At 41.3% G+C, this 17,268-nt stretch overlaps 1 protein-coding gene across 1 annotated transcript in view; it reads left to right on the top strand.

Moving 5' to 3' along the window:
- The window catches only part of LOC125238584, a 43,937-nt gene that overhangs the window by 6,151 nt on the left and 20,518 nt on the right, over window positions 1-17,268 (top strand). The window contains exons 2-7 of the mRNA XM_048145933.1: window positions 3,744-3,916; window positions 5,130-5,274; window positions 5,531-5,670; window positions 7,315-7,437; window positions 9,015-9,090; window positions 11,629-11,683. Of these exons, the coding sequence (XP_048001890.1) occupies window positions 3,744-3,916; window positions 5,130-5,274; window positions 5,531-5,670; window positions 7,315-7,437; window positions 9,015-9,090; window positions 11,629-11,683 (712 nt within the window). The remainder of the gene's footprint in view (window positions 1-3,743; window positions 3,917-5,129; window positions 5,275-5,530; window positions 5,671-7,314; window positions 7,438-9,014; window positions 9,091-11,628; window positions 11,684-17,268) is intronic.

Genomic DNA, 17,268 nt, shown 5'->3' with positions numbered 1-17,268 from the left:
AATCCTGCTGATGCAGGATCCAGGGGTTACTGCCTGAAGATTTGGTAGAGTGTGATATTTGGTGGAAGGGTCCGTCGTGGTTGGTAAAGGAAGAGAAGGATTGGCCTTGCTCACCTTTGCACGATCCAAGCAATGACTGTATTGTAGAGGAACAACGTATTTGTAGCTTGCTCGTGACGGCCGATCCTAACTTAATTGATGAAGTCCTTAGCAGGTTCTCCTCGCTTTTCACATTAAAGCGTGTGTTAGCCTACTGTTTCCGTTTTTTACGGTCAGCTAAGGATGGAAAAGTTGTCGGATCTCTACAGTCAGCTGAAACCACTGCAGCTCTCATGTTTTTAGTAAAACATGTGCAGCTCACTTCGTTCAGTGTAGAGATCAATCAATTAAGGGAGGATCGTTTGAACGCATTGCCAAAGGGTTTGCGCAAGCTTTCATTATTCATTGACAGTCAGGGTATTGTCAGGGTGGGCGGTCGCTTGGCAAATTCTCCTATTAAATTTTCTGTCAAACATCCCATTTTATTGCCTCGCTCCCACCGACTCACTATTTTAATAATTGACGAATATCATAAAAGATTTTTACATCCAGGTGCCCAAACTTTACAAAATTTACTTGCGCAAACGTTTTGGATTTTGTCGCCAAAGCGAGCAATTCAGGCAGTGATTGGAGGCTGCGTGAAATGCTTTCGTGCCAATCCCTCTGCGGCATCTCCGCCGCTTATGGGAAATTTGCCTACTTTTCGCGTCTCGCAAATTAAACCTTTTTCGAGTGTCGCCATTGATTATGGAGGACCATTTGATATCGCTTTCGGTCGTGGCCGTGGTGCGAAAACGTACAAAGGTTACATCTGTGTTTTTGTATGTACTAGTACCAAAGCCATTCACATAGAGCTTGCTTCAGAGTTGTCGACAGAAGCTTTCCTCTGTGTTCTTAAACGGTTTGTCGCTCGTCGTGGTCGATGCAGTAACATTGTCTCTGACCAGGGTAGGAATTTTGTGGGCGCTAGTAACTATCTTGGTTCACTCATGAAAGGTGCTGCTGATGCCCAAGAAATTAAATTCTCGTTTAACCCTCCGGGTACGCCTCATTTTAACGGATTAGCTGAAGCCGGGATACGCTCGGTTAAGACTCACCTCGCACGGGTTGTAGGTAATCAAAGGTTAACCTTCGAGGAATTTTATACAATTCTGACTCAGATTGAGTCTATGCTCAACTCTCGTCCATTGACACCTCTTAGCTTGGATCCTAGTGATCTCTCAGCCTTAACTCCAGGCCATTTTTTAACTCTGGAACCGTTGTCGATTGTTCCAGAGGAAAATCTTGTAGATAAAAAAGTAAGTGTCTGTAATCGTTGGAAAATGATACAGAAAATGCATCAAGACTTCTGGCGTAGATGGCACGCTGAGTACGTCCATACTCTACAACAGAGGACGAAATGTAATAAAATAAATACAAACATTGTCGTGGGTTCCTTGGTCTTGTTGATCAACGAACAGACAAGCCCTTTAAAATGGCCCCTTGGGCGCATCGTTGCTCTACATCCCGGAGTTGACGGTGTCTGTAGAGTGGTCACAATTCAAACTGCTACTGGTCAGTACAGAAGACCAGTTGTGAAGCTGTGTCCTTTACCACTTTCAAATTAACTTTCGTCGTTCTAGTATTATCACTTAGTTTAACATTATAGTTTTTAAGTAGTTTGTCGAACTCTAGCACTATTTGTAGAGTAAATATTGCATATTTAGGTGAGCGGTATGTTCAACTTTCGTATGAATATCGGTTTTTTTAAAGAAACAACACTATTTTGTCTTTAGCTTCCGGTGTGTTTAGCCCGGCACTAATCATTTCCGGTAGCCATTACCTCACATTCTTTTCGCTCTCGATCTAACTTGCGAACGCGTCGCTGCATTAAAATTGCCATTTATTGCTAATTAAATAGTTAAAGTCACATTTTCCCAACAATTATCGTTAAATTAAGTTTAAACTCAGTGCTAGTCACATTATCAAAGTGGACAGGAAGAAAGCTCTGCTCCAAGAACAGTTCTGGGCTCGAGGAGACGGTAAGCCGGGCCCGCACGTGCGCCTTGCATACCAAGGCTGATGGTAAGCGAGCTGAAACCAACCCACTGGAACCTCATGCTAAAAGGTATGTGACATATGCACTGTTTTTTCCCCAGTAAGTGTTTGTTTAAATCTCTAAAATTTCGAGTTATCTTTGTCAATTTCGTCTTAAAGATATTTTATTAAATTACAGTCCGCTCAATTAGTTCATCATTAAACATCCTGTAATAATATTTAAAAAAATCAAGTACTTAAAAACAATGTTTCGCTTACTTTAAACATAATCTAGCACATGTTACATTTTTGCGGATCTTCGTTAGTGAGTATTTTACGATATTAATTTATCACGCAGGATTTACTTATCATGTCATTTATCATTCATTTTTATTTTTAAACTAGTGCTGTGGCAGTCTGTCATTTCGATTGAAATGACATTTCAGTAAGTTGATAGAAATCGTATATTTGTTTAAGCGCCTCCTTGTACATAGGGCCTAATCGATTCAGTCAATTCGAAATTAATCGTTAGATTCGGCAAACGATACGTCTTAGCCACATCGCGACATACTTCAAAACAAATGTGTCAAAAATGTGAACTTACAGCTCCGGGACAATAGTAATACATTTTAGGCAAGCCGGTGGGAATCGGCTTGTATGGACTAGCCGCTGATGCTGTACATACAGTCAACCAATTGGAACTCTAAGCCACTGTAGAACTATGTCATAGTGACGTTATAAATCTGATTGTGAGAAATCTCTTACTGCTTGCCATTTTGACATGGTTGTAGAGAGGCCTAGGGCTCCAATTGGTTGACTGTACAAAGTTCATTCAGGCTACTTGACCCTTTTCTAAAGTCTCTCTTATATCTTATATTTAGGGTTCTTAAAGGTCGGCAACGCATAAGTGACTCCCCTGATGTTGCTTATAAATGTCCATGGGCGGCGATGACTGCTTTCCATCAGGCGGCTCGCCTGCTCGTTTGCTGCCTATTTCATAAAAAAAAAATATCAATGAACCGAAAAAAAATATTGCCATATTTTATTATGACTTGAAAAAAGCAAAAAAATTTTTAAATTATACTTTTATTTAATCAGGCAAAAACAACATCAGCCATGTTAGCCTATCGAATATCTCTAATGTCGTCATTCTGCTGGAAAACAACATTTTCTGACATTTAAATCATAAATGAAATTTGTGTTGTAACAAATTTCATTTATGATTCGACATGAAATAGGTTGGAATCCTATGAGTCCTATGACATCACTACGTCTCCGACAGTGTTTTAAAAAAAAAACAATCATTTATAGTCAAAAAATTCATTGTCATCATGCACTTTTAATATCTCAAACCTATAAATGTGAGTGTGCGCGGGAAAACGTCCCACTTAGTCGATTGCTTTAAAGACGCTTTGTCAGTTTCTTAAGTTAATAACTATAGAAAACTGAGGGGGATCTGAAATCTTCTCGGCTGAGGCTTAGGGTTAGAGCCAGCGTAGCTTTATTTGATGTTCATATGCGCATTGTAATATGTCTACTTGGAAAATAAATATTTCATTTAAATTCACTTTAAACAATCATATATTGTCCCAATTTTGATATAAGCAGTACTAGTAGCCTATTGTGTACAGTTTTCGTTTTTGTTGTATTTAAAGCTTGCTACATTATTATTTTTTAAATATCAATAGCACTATTCTCCCCGCGACCGGCACCTCATGTGCCTCGTGGTGTGCGCGCTGCGCGCCGCGGCGCGCGTGGCAAGCGGCTCGAGGCAAACAACGCGATCAAGCCTCGAGGCAACGGCTTGCCGTCTCATCGCGTGGCAGGTGGAGGACGGGTACCAGAATGTGTACAGACTGTGGTGAGTGCTAACAGCAAGTCACGAGGCAAACACTATCAAGCCTCAAGGCAACGGCATGCCGTCTCATCGCGTGGCAGATGGAGGACGGGTACCAGAATGTGTACAGACTGTGGTGAGTGCTAACAGCAAGCTACGAGGCAAACGCGATCAAGCCTCGAGGTAACGGCTGGCCGTCTCATCGCGTGGCAGATGGAGGGCGGGTACCAGAAGATGTATAGACTGTGGTGAGTCAGTGTGGTAAGTAGGCTTGTGCCGTTTCGTTCGTTTATCGGAGCGCTCCGATCTCGTTCAAGCGCTCCCACGAACTAGTTCGCTCTTTTAGGTCTTTTGCTCATTTAGTTCAGCCAGACCAGCGACCACTACGGTCGGAGAGAACGAATGGGACTGGCAAGTGTCAAAATGATACGAATAGTCCACAGATAATAACAATTCCGGACCGAAAGGTTGTATGCTAAGTAAAGCTTCATATGAAAACTTGACGTTTTTGTGTTTCTCTGCTAAATAGCTCTCGCTCTCGATCGGCGCAGTCACACACTCGTTCTCGATCGAAACCGCTCGCGCTCGCCGATCCTAAACTGGATTAAATGAGCAAAGACTGATTCACGGAGCACGGAAAGATTCAGTTCATTTCGGTCATTAACGGGATTTTATTGCTAACAATTCATAGTTCGTGAACGACACAAGCCTAGTAGTAACAGCAAGTGACGAGGCAGACGCGTTCGCACGAGGCAACACATCACTGTCTTATCACGAAACAGACGGACACAGGGTACCAGGGTCACTTTGCTCCCTCATAATAGGGAGGAAAAGTGGTACTTTCCTCCTATTAGCAGGGAAGAAAAGGGCCCTTTAAATCGTGTTGTGAAAATGTCTTATTAATCATTTATTTGTATGATTAATCAACTCAAGTATTATAATTTTTGACGACCGGTCTGGCGCAGTCGGTAGTGACTCTGCCTGCTACGCCGCGGTCCCGGATTCGAATCCCGGTAAGGGTATTTATTTGTGATGAGCACAGATATTTCTTCCTGAGTCATGAATGTTTCCTAAGTAGGTATATAAGTATTTATATATAATATATATATCGTTGTCTTAGTACCCACAGCACAGACCTTCTTGAGAATCTTGAGCTTACCGTGGGCCTCAGTCAATCTGTGTATGAATGTCCTATAATATTTATTTATTATTTATTTATTTATAATTTCCTATACAGGTGCACCTTGCGAGCGATGTCCCTGTTTAAACTGCGCGCACATTTAACACGCGGCGACATGTCGGCGACAAACGAGCAACTGTCAACACTCGAGTGGGCCGTCGTGGATACCCTCCTTCTGTACGACACGTCCGTTCTCACTACGGTGAGTCAATATCAGCTAGGTGATAATAGCGACATATCGGCGACAGACGAACGACATATCGGCGACAGACGAACGACATATCGGCGACAGACGTGCGACTAACGATATTTAAGTGGACTGTTGTGGATATCCTGCTGCTATACGATGATAGGTTTAACTAATCCGTTTTCATAGTTTTGTTTCATGAATAACTATCGCGCTAACCGAGGACAATATTATTATTATTAATTATGTTAATCTATAAACTGTTCAACAGACAAGCTTCACCCAGCACGCACAGGTGGCAGCACTGGAGCGTACATTCCAGCTGGTACAGCAGTTTCAGCTGCAGCCAGAAAATGGGGGAGCTGTGTCTCCTGAACAGTGGAGTCGGGCTGCAGAAGCTTATTGCAAGAAGTAAGTGTCAACAATTAGGGAGAAAACTGATCCAGCACTTCCAGGTGTAGCTAGAAAATGGGGGAACTGTGGCCCCTGAGCAGTGGAGTCGGGCTGCAGAAGCTTATTGCAAGAAGTAAGTGTGAACAATTAAAGAGAAAACTGATCCAGTACTTCCAGGTGTAGCTAGAAAATGGGGGAACTGTGGCCCCTGAGCAGTGGAGTCGGGCTGCAGAAGCTTATTGCAAGAAGTGTCAACAATAAGGGAGAAAACTGATCCAGAACTTCCAGGTGTTAGAAAATGGGAAAACTTTCGCTCCTGAGCAGTGTAAAGTGTCGCAGAGTCTTACTGCAAGGTGTCGCAGAGTCTTACTGCAAGAAGTAAGTGTGGATTGTGTTAGAGATGATCCAGAAGCTCCAGGTGAAGATAAAAGATGGCGCTGTGGTTTCTGAGCAATGGAAGTGCTGCAGACTGCGGTTGCAAGAAGTAAGTGGTAACAATTAGTGATAAAACTGATCCAGCATTTCCAAGTGAAGCTAGAAAATGGGGGAACTGTGGCCTCTGAGCAGTGGAAAAGTGTTGCAGAGTCTTACTGCAAGAAGTATGTGTAGATTGTGTTAGAGATGATCCAGAAGTTCCAGGTGAAGATAAAAGATGGCGCTGTAGCGGCTGTAGCTTCTGAGCAATAAGTGCTGCAGACTGCTGCATTGCAAGAAGTAAGTGTTAACAATTAGTGATAATTCTGATCCACCAGTGGTTTGCTTAAAGGAGCATGTCCCACCAAAACAGCGAGAGTCAGTAAAAGTTCAGTATTACTGGCTCGCCATATCATCGCGTCTCTTTTTAACCCCCGACGCAAAAACGACGGGGTGTTATGAGTTTGACGTGTCTGTTTGTCTGTCTGACTGTCTGTTTGTCTGTCTGTCTGTGTCATCGTAGCTCCCGAACGGATGAACCGATTTAGATTTTGTTTTTTGTCTGAAAGCTGAGTTAGTCGGGAGTGTTCTTAGCCATGTTTCATGAAAATCGGTCTACTATGTCGCGGTCGGGGGTTTTTTCAGAATTTTAATTTTGTATTTACTCGGGAGACAGTATCTTTCGTTCGTTTCTATCGCCGATAGCTCATCTCTTACTCGCCTTTGGGACCAGTGCCTTAAACCGATATATATTTTCTAGAGATGCAACGAATAGTTGTTTGGCCGGATACCGGATACCGAATATTTGGCCTAACCATCGCCCGTATATTCGGTATCCGGCCGCCGACAGCAGAATTTTACCTACAATACCTACAATTTAAGCAGGGGGCAGACGCGTCGTGCAGGTTTTGACTTGTTTCGTAGTAACTTCGCGCGGAGTCCGTTTTTGTTTAAATGTTTATTTTTTTTACTAATAAAGGGCTATGATTATAAGTATTATAACTGTAACTGTGTTTTTTTTTTACATTTAATTTGTTTACTCCAAAATCATTCAATCAAAAATAGCACATCCGGTATCCGGCCGGATAGTACGTCACTATCTGACGGCCTATTCGGCCGGATACCGAATAGTAACCGAATATTCGGTGCATCTCTAATATTTTCGATTTGGCTTATGGATTGTTCGAAAATGGCCGAACCATATATCCGCGAATTCCGCGATGTTACAGCTAGTTTTTTTGTCGACAGTGGCGTGGTGCTGTCAGCAGTGGCGCTGCAGCGGCGCTGGCACGAAATAAAGCTGGACACGCGGCAACGCGCATGTGCCACCCGCGCGCTCCTGTGGCCCATACACGAGGCTGTGGCCAAAAGGTAAACTCGACTCATACTTCATTTCAAATAGGAAAACCCGATTAGGGTTGCAAATAAAAAAAAAACAAATGTTTTTATTTTCAGAATTATGAAAAAAAAAACCGAGCACCATTGTTTTTTTTTTTCTAAATATGTTTTTTTTTCTTCAGATGAACAAATAATTCGACAATAACGGTTTTTCGTGAGTTGTAACGTGTTTCAATAACAAAAACGTACATTTTAATTCGACTAACATTCAGTATACAAACGTTTATTGGGGAATCCCCGACGCGGCGTGCAACGTGGAGAGGCGGTGGTGTTGCCAACAGTAAATAGTGATAACTACCAACTACAGATTTCATAAATGTTACTTTTATAAGACCAGAAATCAAAGTTATTTGATTAAATTCGTTTAATAGTTAACATTAAGTCTAAAAAACCGTATAAAAGTATTAACTACTTTGAAAATTTTGAGATTTTGTACTTTAGAAAAAAAACTTACGCCAGAAAGAAACTGTTTTTTTTTTCACGGTTTTTTTCATGTTTTTTTTTTCAAGCCAGGAAAAAAAAAACGTTTTTTTTTGCAAAATTAGGCCCGATGGTACTAGGGATAGGTAGTCATTAAGTTATTCATATTCATTTGTTTCGTAAATGCACAGATGTAATGTATCGTCAACAGTTACAGTTTATATCATAGTCAACCGCGATAGCTGGAGACCCGGGTATTACCGGCTTCGCCACCAGTGGGTTTGATCGCTTTTTCTTTAGTGTATGGTATCTATTTTCAGTTTATAGAGTGTGCAAACTTATGTCAATTCAGTTGTACTTGTGTTCCTTTTTCGCTATAATTTAATTTAAAATATACAGGCGATCTCGGGAACAGGTCTAACGATTTCGTTTCGTTTTGCGGTTTTTCGGGGTTAAGAATCTCTTACGCCGTGGCTTGCGTGGGCGACGGTCGCGCGATGGTCGCGCGACGGCGTTGCGACTCATACGAAATCAAACCTTATCGATATGGAAGCATGAGACGCGACGGCGACGGTCGCGCGACCGTCGCCCACGCAAGACATGGCGTTAAAACGGAAATTTTCGAGTTTTTATGAGTTTTTTCTTTTGCAATATTAGACGCAAAATACGTTATATCATTGTATTATGATATATCTAAAAACACGATATGTGAGTGTGTTTAGTGAAACGTCCCACTTTGTCGGTTACCATTAAGGAGAGATCTACTTGTATCTTTATATGAATAAACTGACAAAACGGCTTTATAGCAATCGACAAAGTGGGACGTTCTCCCGCGCACACTCACATATAATAAAACTAGCTTTTGCCCGCGGCTTCGCTCGCGGTAAAAAGAGACAAAAAGTAGCCTATGTCACTCTCCATCCTTTCAACTATCTCCACATTAAAAATCACGTCAATTCGTCGCTCCGTTTTGCCGTGAAGGACGGACAAACAAACAGACACACACACTTTCCCATTTATAATATTAATATGGATTAATATGGATTAACACTGAGTGAAGCTCCGCCCAGGTACTGTCTATTAAAGTGTTAAACAATTGATTTAAGTCAAAATACGTACATTGGTGACAGATACCCTCGCGTGGTGACAAGCACGGAGGCAACTTGGCGAGAGCTGGTGGCTGCCGGGAAGGTGACCTCCCCGACGGTAAATATTACAATATATTTTTCATAGTATGTCTTATATTATTAATTACTGTCTAATTAAACGAAAAAAGGAGTACAATATTTTATTACGACTTAAAAACCCGCAAAAAAATAATTTAAAGTTTACTTTTACGCGTGATCAGGCAAAAATAACATCAGCCATCTTAATCTATAGAATATCTATGACATGACGTAAATCGATTTAGAAAAAAATATTTGCCACTGTCACAGCCGAGCAACGACTATGAATTGTAATACAATAGAGGTTGCTCTTATGGAGATTAGATTAGTACCCCTAATTTCCATAGTTGATTTGAATTATGTGACGTCACTCTAATGGCCAACACCGTTTTCGGAGTTCATAATGAAAAAAAAACATACACACATCTTTAATTAAAAATACGCAGTCATCACGCACTTTTAATCCCCGCAGGCTATAAATATTGATTTCTTAAGTGAAATACTACAGAAATCAATAACTTGATGTGCTAAATTCGATACGAGTCTAGTAGCCTATAGGGATGACGACTACATAAAAAAATGTCATTCTGTTTAGGCCGTCAGTTAGATCGTCCAAAAATTCTGAACACATATTTTTCGCTTTTTCTAATGAATGAAAAAATACAAAGTTATAGAGCATCAAAGTTCCGGAGTGGGGGCTTGTGACGTCACTTCTAAGGAAAAATTGTACCTAGGCGTGACGTCACGCGAAACTTCAACGCACTGTACCGTCGTCATTTTTCCTTTACGAGCAAAAAGAAAAAAATACATCTCTAAAGTTTTTTGATAATCTAACTGACGGACTAATTAGTTTTTTTTAGTCGTCTCGCCTATTGTGATTTTAAAGTTTTTCTACTCGTGTAGTTTTAGGGTGCCTTTCCACCAGAGATGTGCTACGTCACGTTGCGGATGCGCCTGATATCCACCAATCAGCTTAGTCGAACATAGGGTTGCACATAGAAAAAAAAACAATTTTTTTTTAGAATTATGAAAAAAAAAACCGAGCCCCATGGGTTTTTTTTTCTAAATATGTTTTTTTTCTGATCAACAAATAATTCGACAATAACGGTTTTTCGTGACTTGTAACGTGTTTCAATAACAATAACGCATATTTGAATTCGATTAACATTCAGTATACAAACGTTTATTGGGGAATCCCCGATGCGGCGTGCAGCGTGGAGAGGCGGTGGTGTTGCCAACAGTAAATAGTGATAAACTACCAACTACAGATTTCGTAAATGTTACTTTTATAAGACCAAAAATTAAAGTTATTTGATTAAATGAAAAAAACCGTATAAAAGTATTTAACTGCTTTGCAAATTTTGAGATTTCGTACATTAGAAAAAAATATCCTCCAGAAAAAACGGTTTTTTTTTCATGTTTTTTTTACAAGCCAGAAAAAAACCGTTTTTTTGCAACCCTAGTCGAACCCGTTTCCACTAGGGCTATGCTTTGTGGAACAATGAACATGATCAAACACGTCCACGTAGTATAGCACATCTGTTGTAGAAAGGCACCCTTATTTGTCATTTACACGACACATCAGTCAAGAGTCAAAATATTACTTATTCAAATAGGGTTATTTAATTGGCAGTTCCCTTAGTTGATGATTATTGTAAGAGAGTTAAGTACGCATCAAAGAGGATCGAGTATTAGAGTTACTGTCAAAGTAAAATGTGTAATCACAGTGCATAGACTGCCATCTCTCGACACAGGCTTAAAACTTTTGAACCTCAGTTTTGATAATTTGGCCCATATTCTTAGCTTGATATGTTTTAAAATGTCAAATATTAATATTAGCGCCATCTAGCTGAGCGTACCCGAAAGGTGTATCGCCATCTAGCTCACCTTTCCTTTTTCTGTATGGTTTTGAGGTACGTTTTTTTTCTTAGATTTTATCGGTCTATACGAAGTTATATAGGTCTTTGGTACGCATTAACAATACCTTTACTTAAAATAATAAATATGGCTCTGCATTAAGTAGGTTGCCGCGTAAATGAAACAATGTGCAGTTGCTAGACTGAACAATGTTCTTGGCACCTAAAAATGTAAAACAAATAACAATTATTAAAAAAAAATGTTAAGTATTTAAAAATATTTTAAGCGGGTTACTCACGTATTAAGTCGATATAGCGTTCGACATGTTTCGGTTCAATTTCGAGAACCTTTCTCAAGAGTAGCGACCCCGCCTTTACGAGTACATGTCGAGAGCGCGACGCATACTGCGGGCGCTTGCTCGGTGCGCGCGGCTGCTGAGGACGGGCGCAGGGGGGGTCGGCGGCGCGGGCGACGTCACCGTGGCGAGATCGGAGCTACCCACTATGTTACGTTTGTGGCGGGGTCGCTACTCTTGAGAAAGGTTCTCGAAATTGAACCGAAACATGTCGAACGCTATATCGACTTAATACGTGAGTAACCCGTTTAAAATATTTTTAAATATGTATGAGTCTCACGGCAGTTTTATAGTTTAAAAAAAATGTTAAGTGTTTATAAACCATTAATGTCGCATTAACCCATAATTATCAAATGTATGTGCCAGAGCGAGCGCGGGCCGGCGCCGGGCGAGTCTCGTGTGACACCCGCGCGAACACACGGTACGTATGCCATTCACATTTCTGAATCAAATATATCAAATACTAGCTTTTGCCCGCGGCTTCGCTCGCGTTAGAAAGAGACAAAAAGTAGCCTATGTCACTCTCCACTCTCCATCCCTTCAACTATCTCCACTTAAAAAATCACGTCAATTCGTCACTCCGTTTTGCCGTGAAAGACGGACAAACAAACAGACACACACACTTTCCCATTTATAATATTAGTGTGGATATCACAGTCGCCATCAAATATATTGGAGCTGTCGAATCTCGTGTTGTATGGTGGCGAATGAACCCCAGGCGTTGTTTTAAAGAGAGCCGCTATTATGAGTTTTTGAAGTTTTTAGAAAACATTACTTGCTCGATAGTTTAAATGTCATGGAAAAATAAAATCTTACTATAACCAAATTTTACATTTTCCATGAAGTTCTCGTCATACAGGAACGAATCCTACAAAAACTCTTCATACAGTCTCAGTGCGCTGCAGCGAATCCCCGTATGTTGCCAGTCATTTTTTAATTAACACGCTTTTATTAGGTCGTCGTGTATGTAACTAACTATGTAATGGAATCTGCGGAGGCTAATTTAACCATCTTCCAAGGATCGTAGCGTAATGAAAATTGGCAGCTATATTATGTAGTTCCGATGACAATACAATAATATGGTACTGTTGAGCTGATCTGATGATGGAGTCGGAAGATATGAACTGGAACTACATGATGGAACATCGTATCATAGCCGTTTTTGGGTTTCTTAGAAAAGTCTTGTAATGAACTTTGACTACTTACAATTAGGTTTCAAGGTCTGATGATGAAGCCGAAAGATATGAACTGGAACTACATGATGGAACATCGTATCATAGCTGTTTTTGGGTTTCTTAGAAAAGTCTTGTTATGAACTTTGACTACAATTAGGTTTCAAGGTCTGCTGATGGAGCCGGAAGATATGAACTGGAACTACATGATGGAACATCGTATCATAGCTGTTTTTGGGCTTCTTAGGAAAGTCTTGTAATGAACTTTGACTACAATTAGGTTTCAAGGTCTGATGATGGAGCCGGAAGATATGAGCTGGAACTACATGATGGAACATCGTATCATAGCTGTTTTTGGGCTTCTTAGAAAAGTCTTGTAATGAACTTTGACTACGATAAGGTTTCAAGGTCTGATGATGGAGCCGGAAGATATGAACTGGAACTACATGATGGAACATCGTATCATAGCTGTTTTTGGGCTTCTTAGAAAAGTCTTGTAATGAACTTTGACTACGATAAGGTTTCAAGGTCTGATGATGGAGCCGGAAGATATGAAATGGAACTACATGATGGAACATCGTATCATAGCTGTTTTTGGGCTTCTTAGAAAAGTCTTGTAATGAACTATGACTACGATTAGGTTTCAAGGCCTGATGATGGTGCCGGAAGATATGAACAGAAAAGGGGGGGGGGGGGGCTCGTGGGGCGAAGTCCCCCGCATAAAAGAAAGATCAACGTTGTATTTAAAACAAGTTGGGTTAGGGTTTTCTTGTTACCCTTAAGAGTAACGAAAAGGGGGCTCGGGGGCGAAGCCCCCGCATGAAAGAAAGATCAACGTAGTATTTAGAATAAGTTGGGTTAGCGTTTTCTTGTGACCTTTAAGAGCAAACAAAGGGGGGCTCGGGGGCGAAGCCCCCGCATGAAAGAAAGATCAACGTAGTATTTAAGATAAGTTGGGTTAGCGTTTTCTTGTGACCTTTAGGAGCAAACAAAGGGGGGCTCGGGGGGCGAAGCCCCCGCATAAAAGAAAGATTAACGTAGTATTTAAAATAAGTTGGGTTAGCGTTTTCTTGTGACCTTTCAGAGCAAACAAAGGGGGCTCGGGGGCGAAGCCCCCGCATAAAGAGAAGGTAAACGTTGTATTTAAAATAAGTTGGGTTAGGGTTTTCTTGTTACTCTTAAGAGAAACGAAAAGGGGGGCTCGGGGGGCGAAGCCCCCCGCATGAAAGAAAGATCAACGTAGTATTTAAGATAAGTTGGGTTAGCGTTTTCTTGTGACCTTTGAGAGCAAACAAAGGGGGGCTCGGGGTGCGAAGCCCCCCGCATAAAAGAAAGATAAACGTTGTATTTAAAATAAGTTGGGTTAAGGTTTTCTTGTGATCCTTAAGAGTAAAGAAAAGGGGGCTCGGGGGCGAAGCCCCCCGCATGAAAGAAAGGTCAACGTAGTATTTAGAATAAGTTGGGTTAGCGTTTTCTTATGACCTTTCAGAGCAAACAAAGGGGGCTCGGGGGGCGAAGCCCCCCGCATAAAAGAAAGATCAACGTAGTATTTAGAATAAGTTGGGTTAGCGTTTTCTTGTGACCTTTAAGAGCAACCAAAGGGGGGCTCGGGGGGCGAAGCCCCCCGCATGAAAGAAAGATCAACGTAGTATTTAAGATAAGTTGGGTTAGCGTTTTCTTGTGACCTTTAAGAGCAAACAAAGGGGGGCTCGGGGGCGAAGCCCCCGCATAAAAGAAAGATAAACGTTGTATTTAAAATAAGTTGGGTTAAGGTTTTCTTGTGATCCTTAAGAGTAAAGAAAAGGGGGCTCGGGGGCGAAGCCCCCGCATGAAATAAAGATCAACGTAGTATTTAAGATAAGTTGGGTTAGCGTTTTCTTATGACCTTTAAGAGCAAACAAAGGGGGGCTCGGGGGCGAAGCCCCCGCATAAAAGAAAGATCAACGTAGTATTTAAAATAAGTTTGGTTAGGGTTTTCTTGTGACCCTTAAGAGTAACGAAAACCCCGCATAAAAGAAAGATTAACGTAGTATTTAAAATATGTTGGGTTAGCGTTTTCTTATGACCTTTCAGAGCAAACAAAGGGGGCTCGGGGGCGAAGCCCCCGCATAAAAGAAAGATCAACGTTGTATTTAAAATAAGTTGGGTTAAGATTTTCTTGTGATCCTTAAGAGTAAAGAAAAGGGGGCTCGGGGGCCGAAGCCCCCGCATGAAAGAAAGATCAACGTTGTATTTAAAAAAAGTTGGGTTAAGGTTTTCTTGTGACCTTTAAGAGCAAACAAAGGGGGCTCGGCGGGCGAAGCCCCTGCATAAAAGAAAGATACGTTGTATTTAAAATAAGTTGGGTTACGGTTTTCTTGTGATCCTTAAGAGTAAAGAAAAGGGGGCTCGGGGGCGAAGCCCCCCGCATGAAAGAAAGATCAACGTAGTATTTAAGATAAGTTGGGTTAGCGTTTTCTTGTGACCTTTAAGAGCAAACAAAGGGGGGCTCGGGGGGCGAAGCCCCCCGCATGAAAGAAAGATCAACGTAGTATTTATAATAAGTTGGGTTAGCGTTTTCTTGTGACCTTTAAGAGCAAACATAGGGGGGCTCGGGGGCGAAGCCCCCCGCATGAAAGAAAGATCAACGTAGTATTTAAGATAAGTTGGGTTAGCGTTTTCTTGTGACCTTTAAGAGCAAACAAAGGGGGCTGGGGGGGCGAAGCCCCCTGCATAAAAGAAAGATCAACGTAGTATTTAAAATAAGTTTGGTTAGGGTTTTCTCGTGACCCTTAAGAGTAACGAAAAGGGGGGCTCGGGGGGCGAAGCCCCCGCATAAAAGAAAGATTAACATGGTATTTCAAATAAGTTGGGTTAGCGTTTTCTTATGACCTTTCAGAGCAAACAAAGGGGCTCGGGGGCGAAGCCCCCCGCATAAAAGAAAGATCAACATTGTATTTAAAATAAGTTGGGTTAAGATTTTCTTGTGATCCTTAAGAGTATAGAAAAGGGGGGCTCGGGGGGCGAAGCCCCCGCATGTAAGAAAGATCAACGTAGTATTTAGAATAAGTTGGGTTAGCGTTTTCTTGTGACCTTTAAGAGCAAACAAAGGGGGCTCGGGGGCGAAGCCCCCGCATGAAAGAAAGACCAACGTATTATTTAAGATAAGTTGGGTTAGCGTTTTCTTGTGACCTTTAAGAGCAAACAAGGGGGCTCGGGGGCGAAGCCCCCGCATAAAAGAAAGATAAACGTTGTATTTAAAATGAGTTGGGTTAAGGTTTTCTTGTGATCCTTAAGAGTAAAGAAAAGGGGGCTCGGGGGCGAAGCCCCCGCTTAAAAGAAAGATCAACGTAGTATTTAGAATAAGTTGGGTTAGCGTTTTCTTGTGACCTTTAAGAGCAAACAAAGGGGGCTCGGGGGCGAAGCCCCCGCATGAAAGAAAGATCAACGTAGTATTTAAGATAAGTTGGGTTAGCGTTTTCTTGTGACCTTTAAGAGCAAACAAAGGGGGCTCGGGGGCGAAGCCCCCGCATAAAAGAAAGATAAACGTTGTATTTAAAATAAGTTGGGTTAAGGTTTTCTTGTGATCCTTAAGAGTAAAGAAAAGGGGGGCTCGGGGGGCGAAGCCCCCCGCATGAAAGAAGGATCAACGTAGTATTTAAGATAAGTTGGGTTAGCGTTTTCTTATGACCTTTAAGAGCAAACAAAGGGGGGCTCGGGGGGCTAAGCCCGCCGCATAAAAGAAAGATCAACGTAGTATTTAAAATAGGTTTGGTTAGGGTTTTCTTGTGACCCTTAAGAGTAACGAAAACCCCCGCATAAAAGAAAGATTAACGTAGTATTTAAAATAAGTAGGGTTAGCGTTTTCTTATGACCTTTCAGAGCAAACAAAGGGGGGCTCGGGGGGCGAAGCCCCCGCATAAAAGAAAGATCAACGTTGTATTTAAAATAATTTGGGTTAAGATTTTCTTGTGATCCTTAAGAGTAAAGAAAAGGGGGCTCGGGGGCGAAGCCCCCGCATGAAAGAAAGATCAACGTTGTATTTAAAAAAAGTTGGGTTAAGGTTTTCTTGTGACCTTTAAGAGCAAACAAAGGGAGGCTCGGGGGGCGAAGCCCCCTGAATAAAAGAAAGATACGTTGTATCTAAAATAAGTTGGGTTACGGTTTTCTTGTGATCCTTAAGAGTAAAGAAAAGGGGGGCTCGGGGGGCGAAGCCCCCCGCATAAAAGAAAGATCAACGTTGTATTTAAAATAAGTTGGGTTAAGATTTTCTTGTCATCCTTAAGAGTAAAGAAAAGGGGGGCTCGGGGGGCGAAGCCCCCCGCATGAAAGAAAGGTCAACGTTGTATTTAAAAAAAGTTGGGTTAAGGTTTTCTTGTGACCTTTAAGAGCAAACAAAGGGGGCTCGGGGGGCGAAGCCCCCCGCATAAAAGAAAGATCATCGTTGTATTTAAAATAAGTTGGGTAATGGTTTTCCTGTGACCGTCAAGAGCAAATAAAGGGGGGCTCGGCAAAAAAGAAATACTTAAATTTTGTTTGAATTAGTTGAAATGTGACAATATTTTTTTCTAATCGAGTCAAACAAAATCCCACTAGCTGAGAGCTTCAAAACAATGTATGGCGAAAGTATGTCTCTCTAATGTCTTCAAAAAGTCCGCGATGGCACATGTCTATATTGTCTATCTTTTACGGATAACTTACTAGGTATAAACATTTTTATGATAATACCGTAATATGAAGGTAGCCGCTAGTTATTATTAAGTAGCAATTAGCAATAAATACAGTTAAGCCACAAATGGCATGTAAAATCCGCCTACTTGAAATAAATTTATGTATAAATGTTAAAAGTATTTCA

The sequence above is a fragment of the Leguminivora glycinivorella genome, chromosome 24, assembly GCF_023078275.1.
Source record: "Leguminivora glycinivorella isolate SPB_JAAS2020 chromosome 24, LegGlyc_1.1, whole genome shotgun sequence".
NCBI lineage: Eukaryota > Metazoa > Arthropoda > Insecta > Lepidoptera > Tortricidae > Leguminivora > Leguminivora glycinivorella.
The sequence above is the reverse complement of the archived record's forward strand: the minus strand, read 5'-3'. Positions and strand labels throughout refer to the sequence as shown.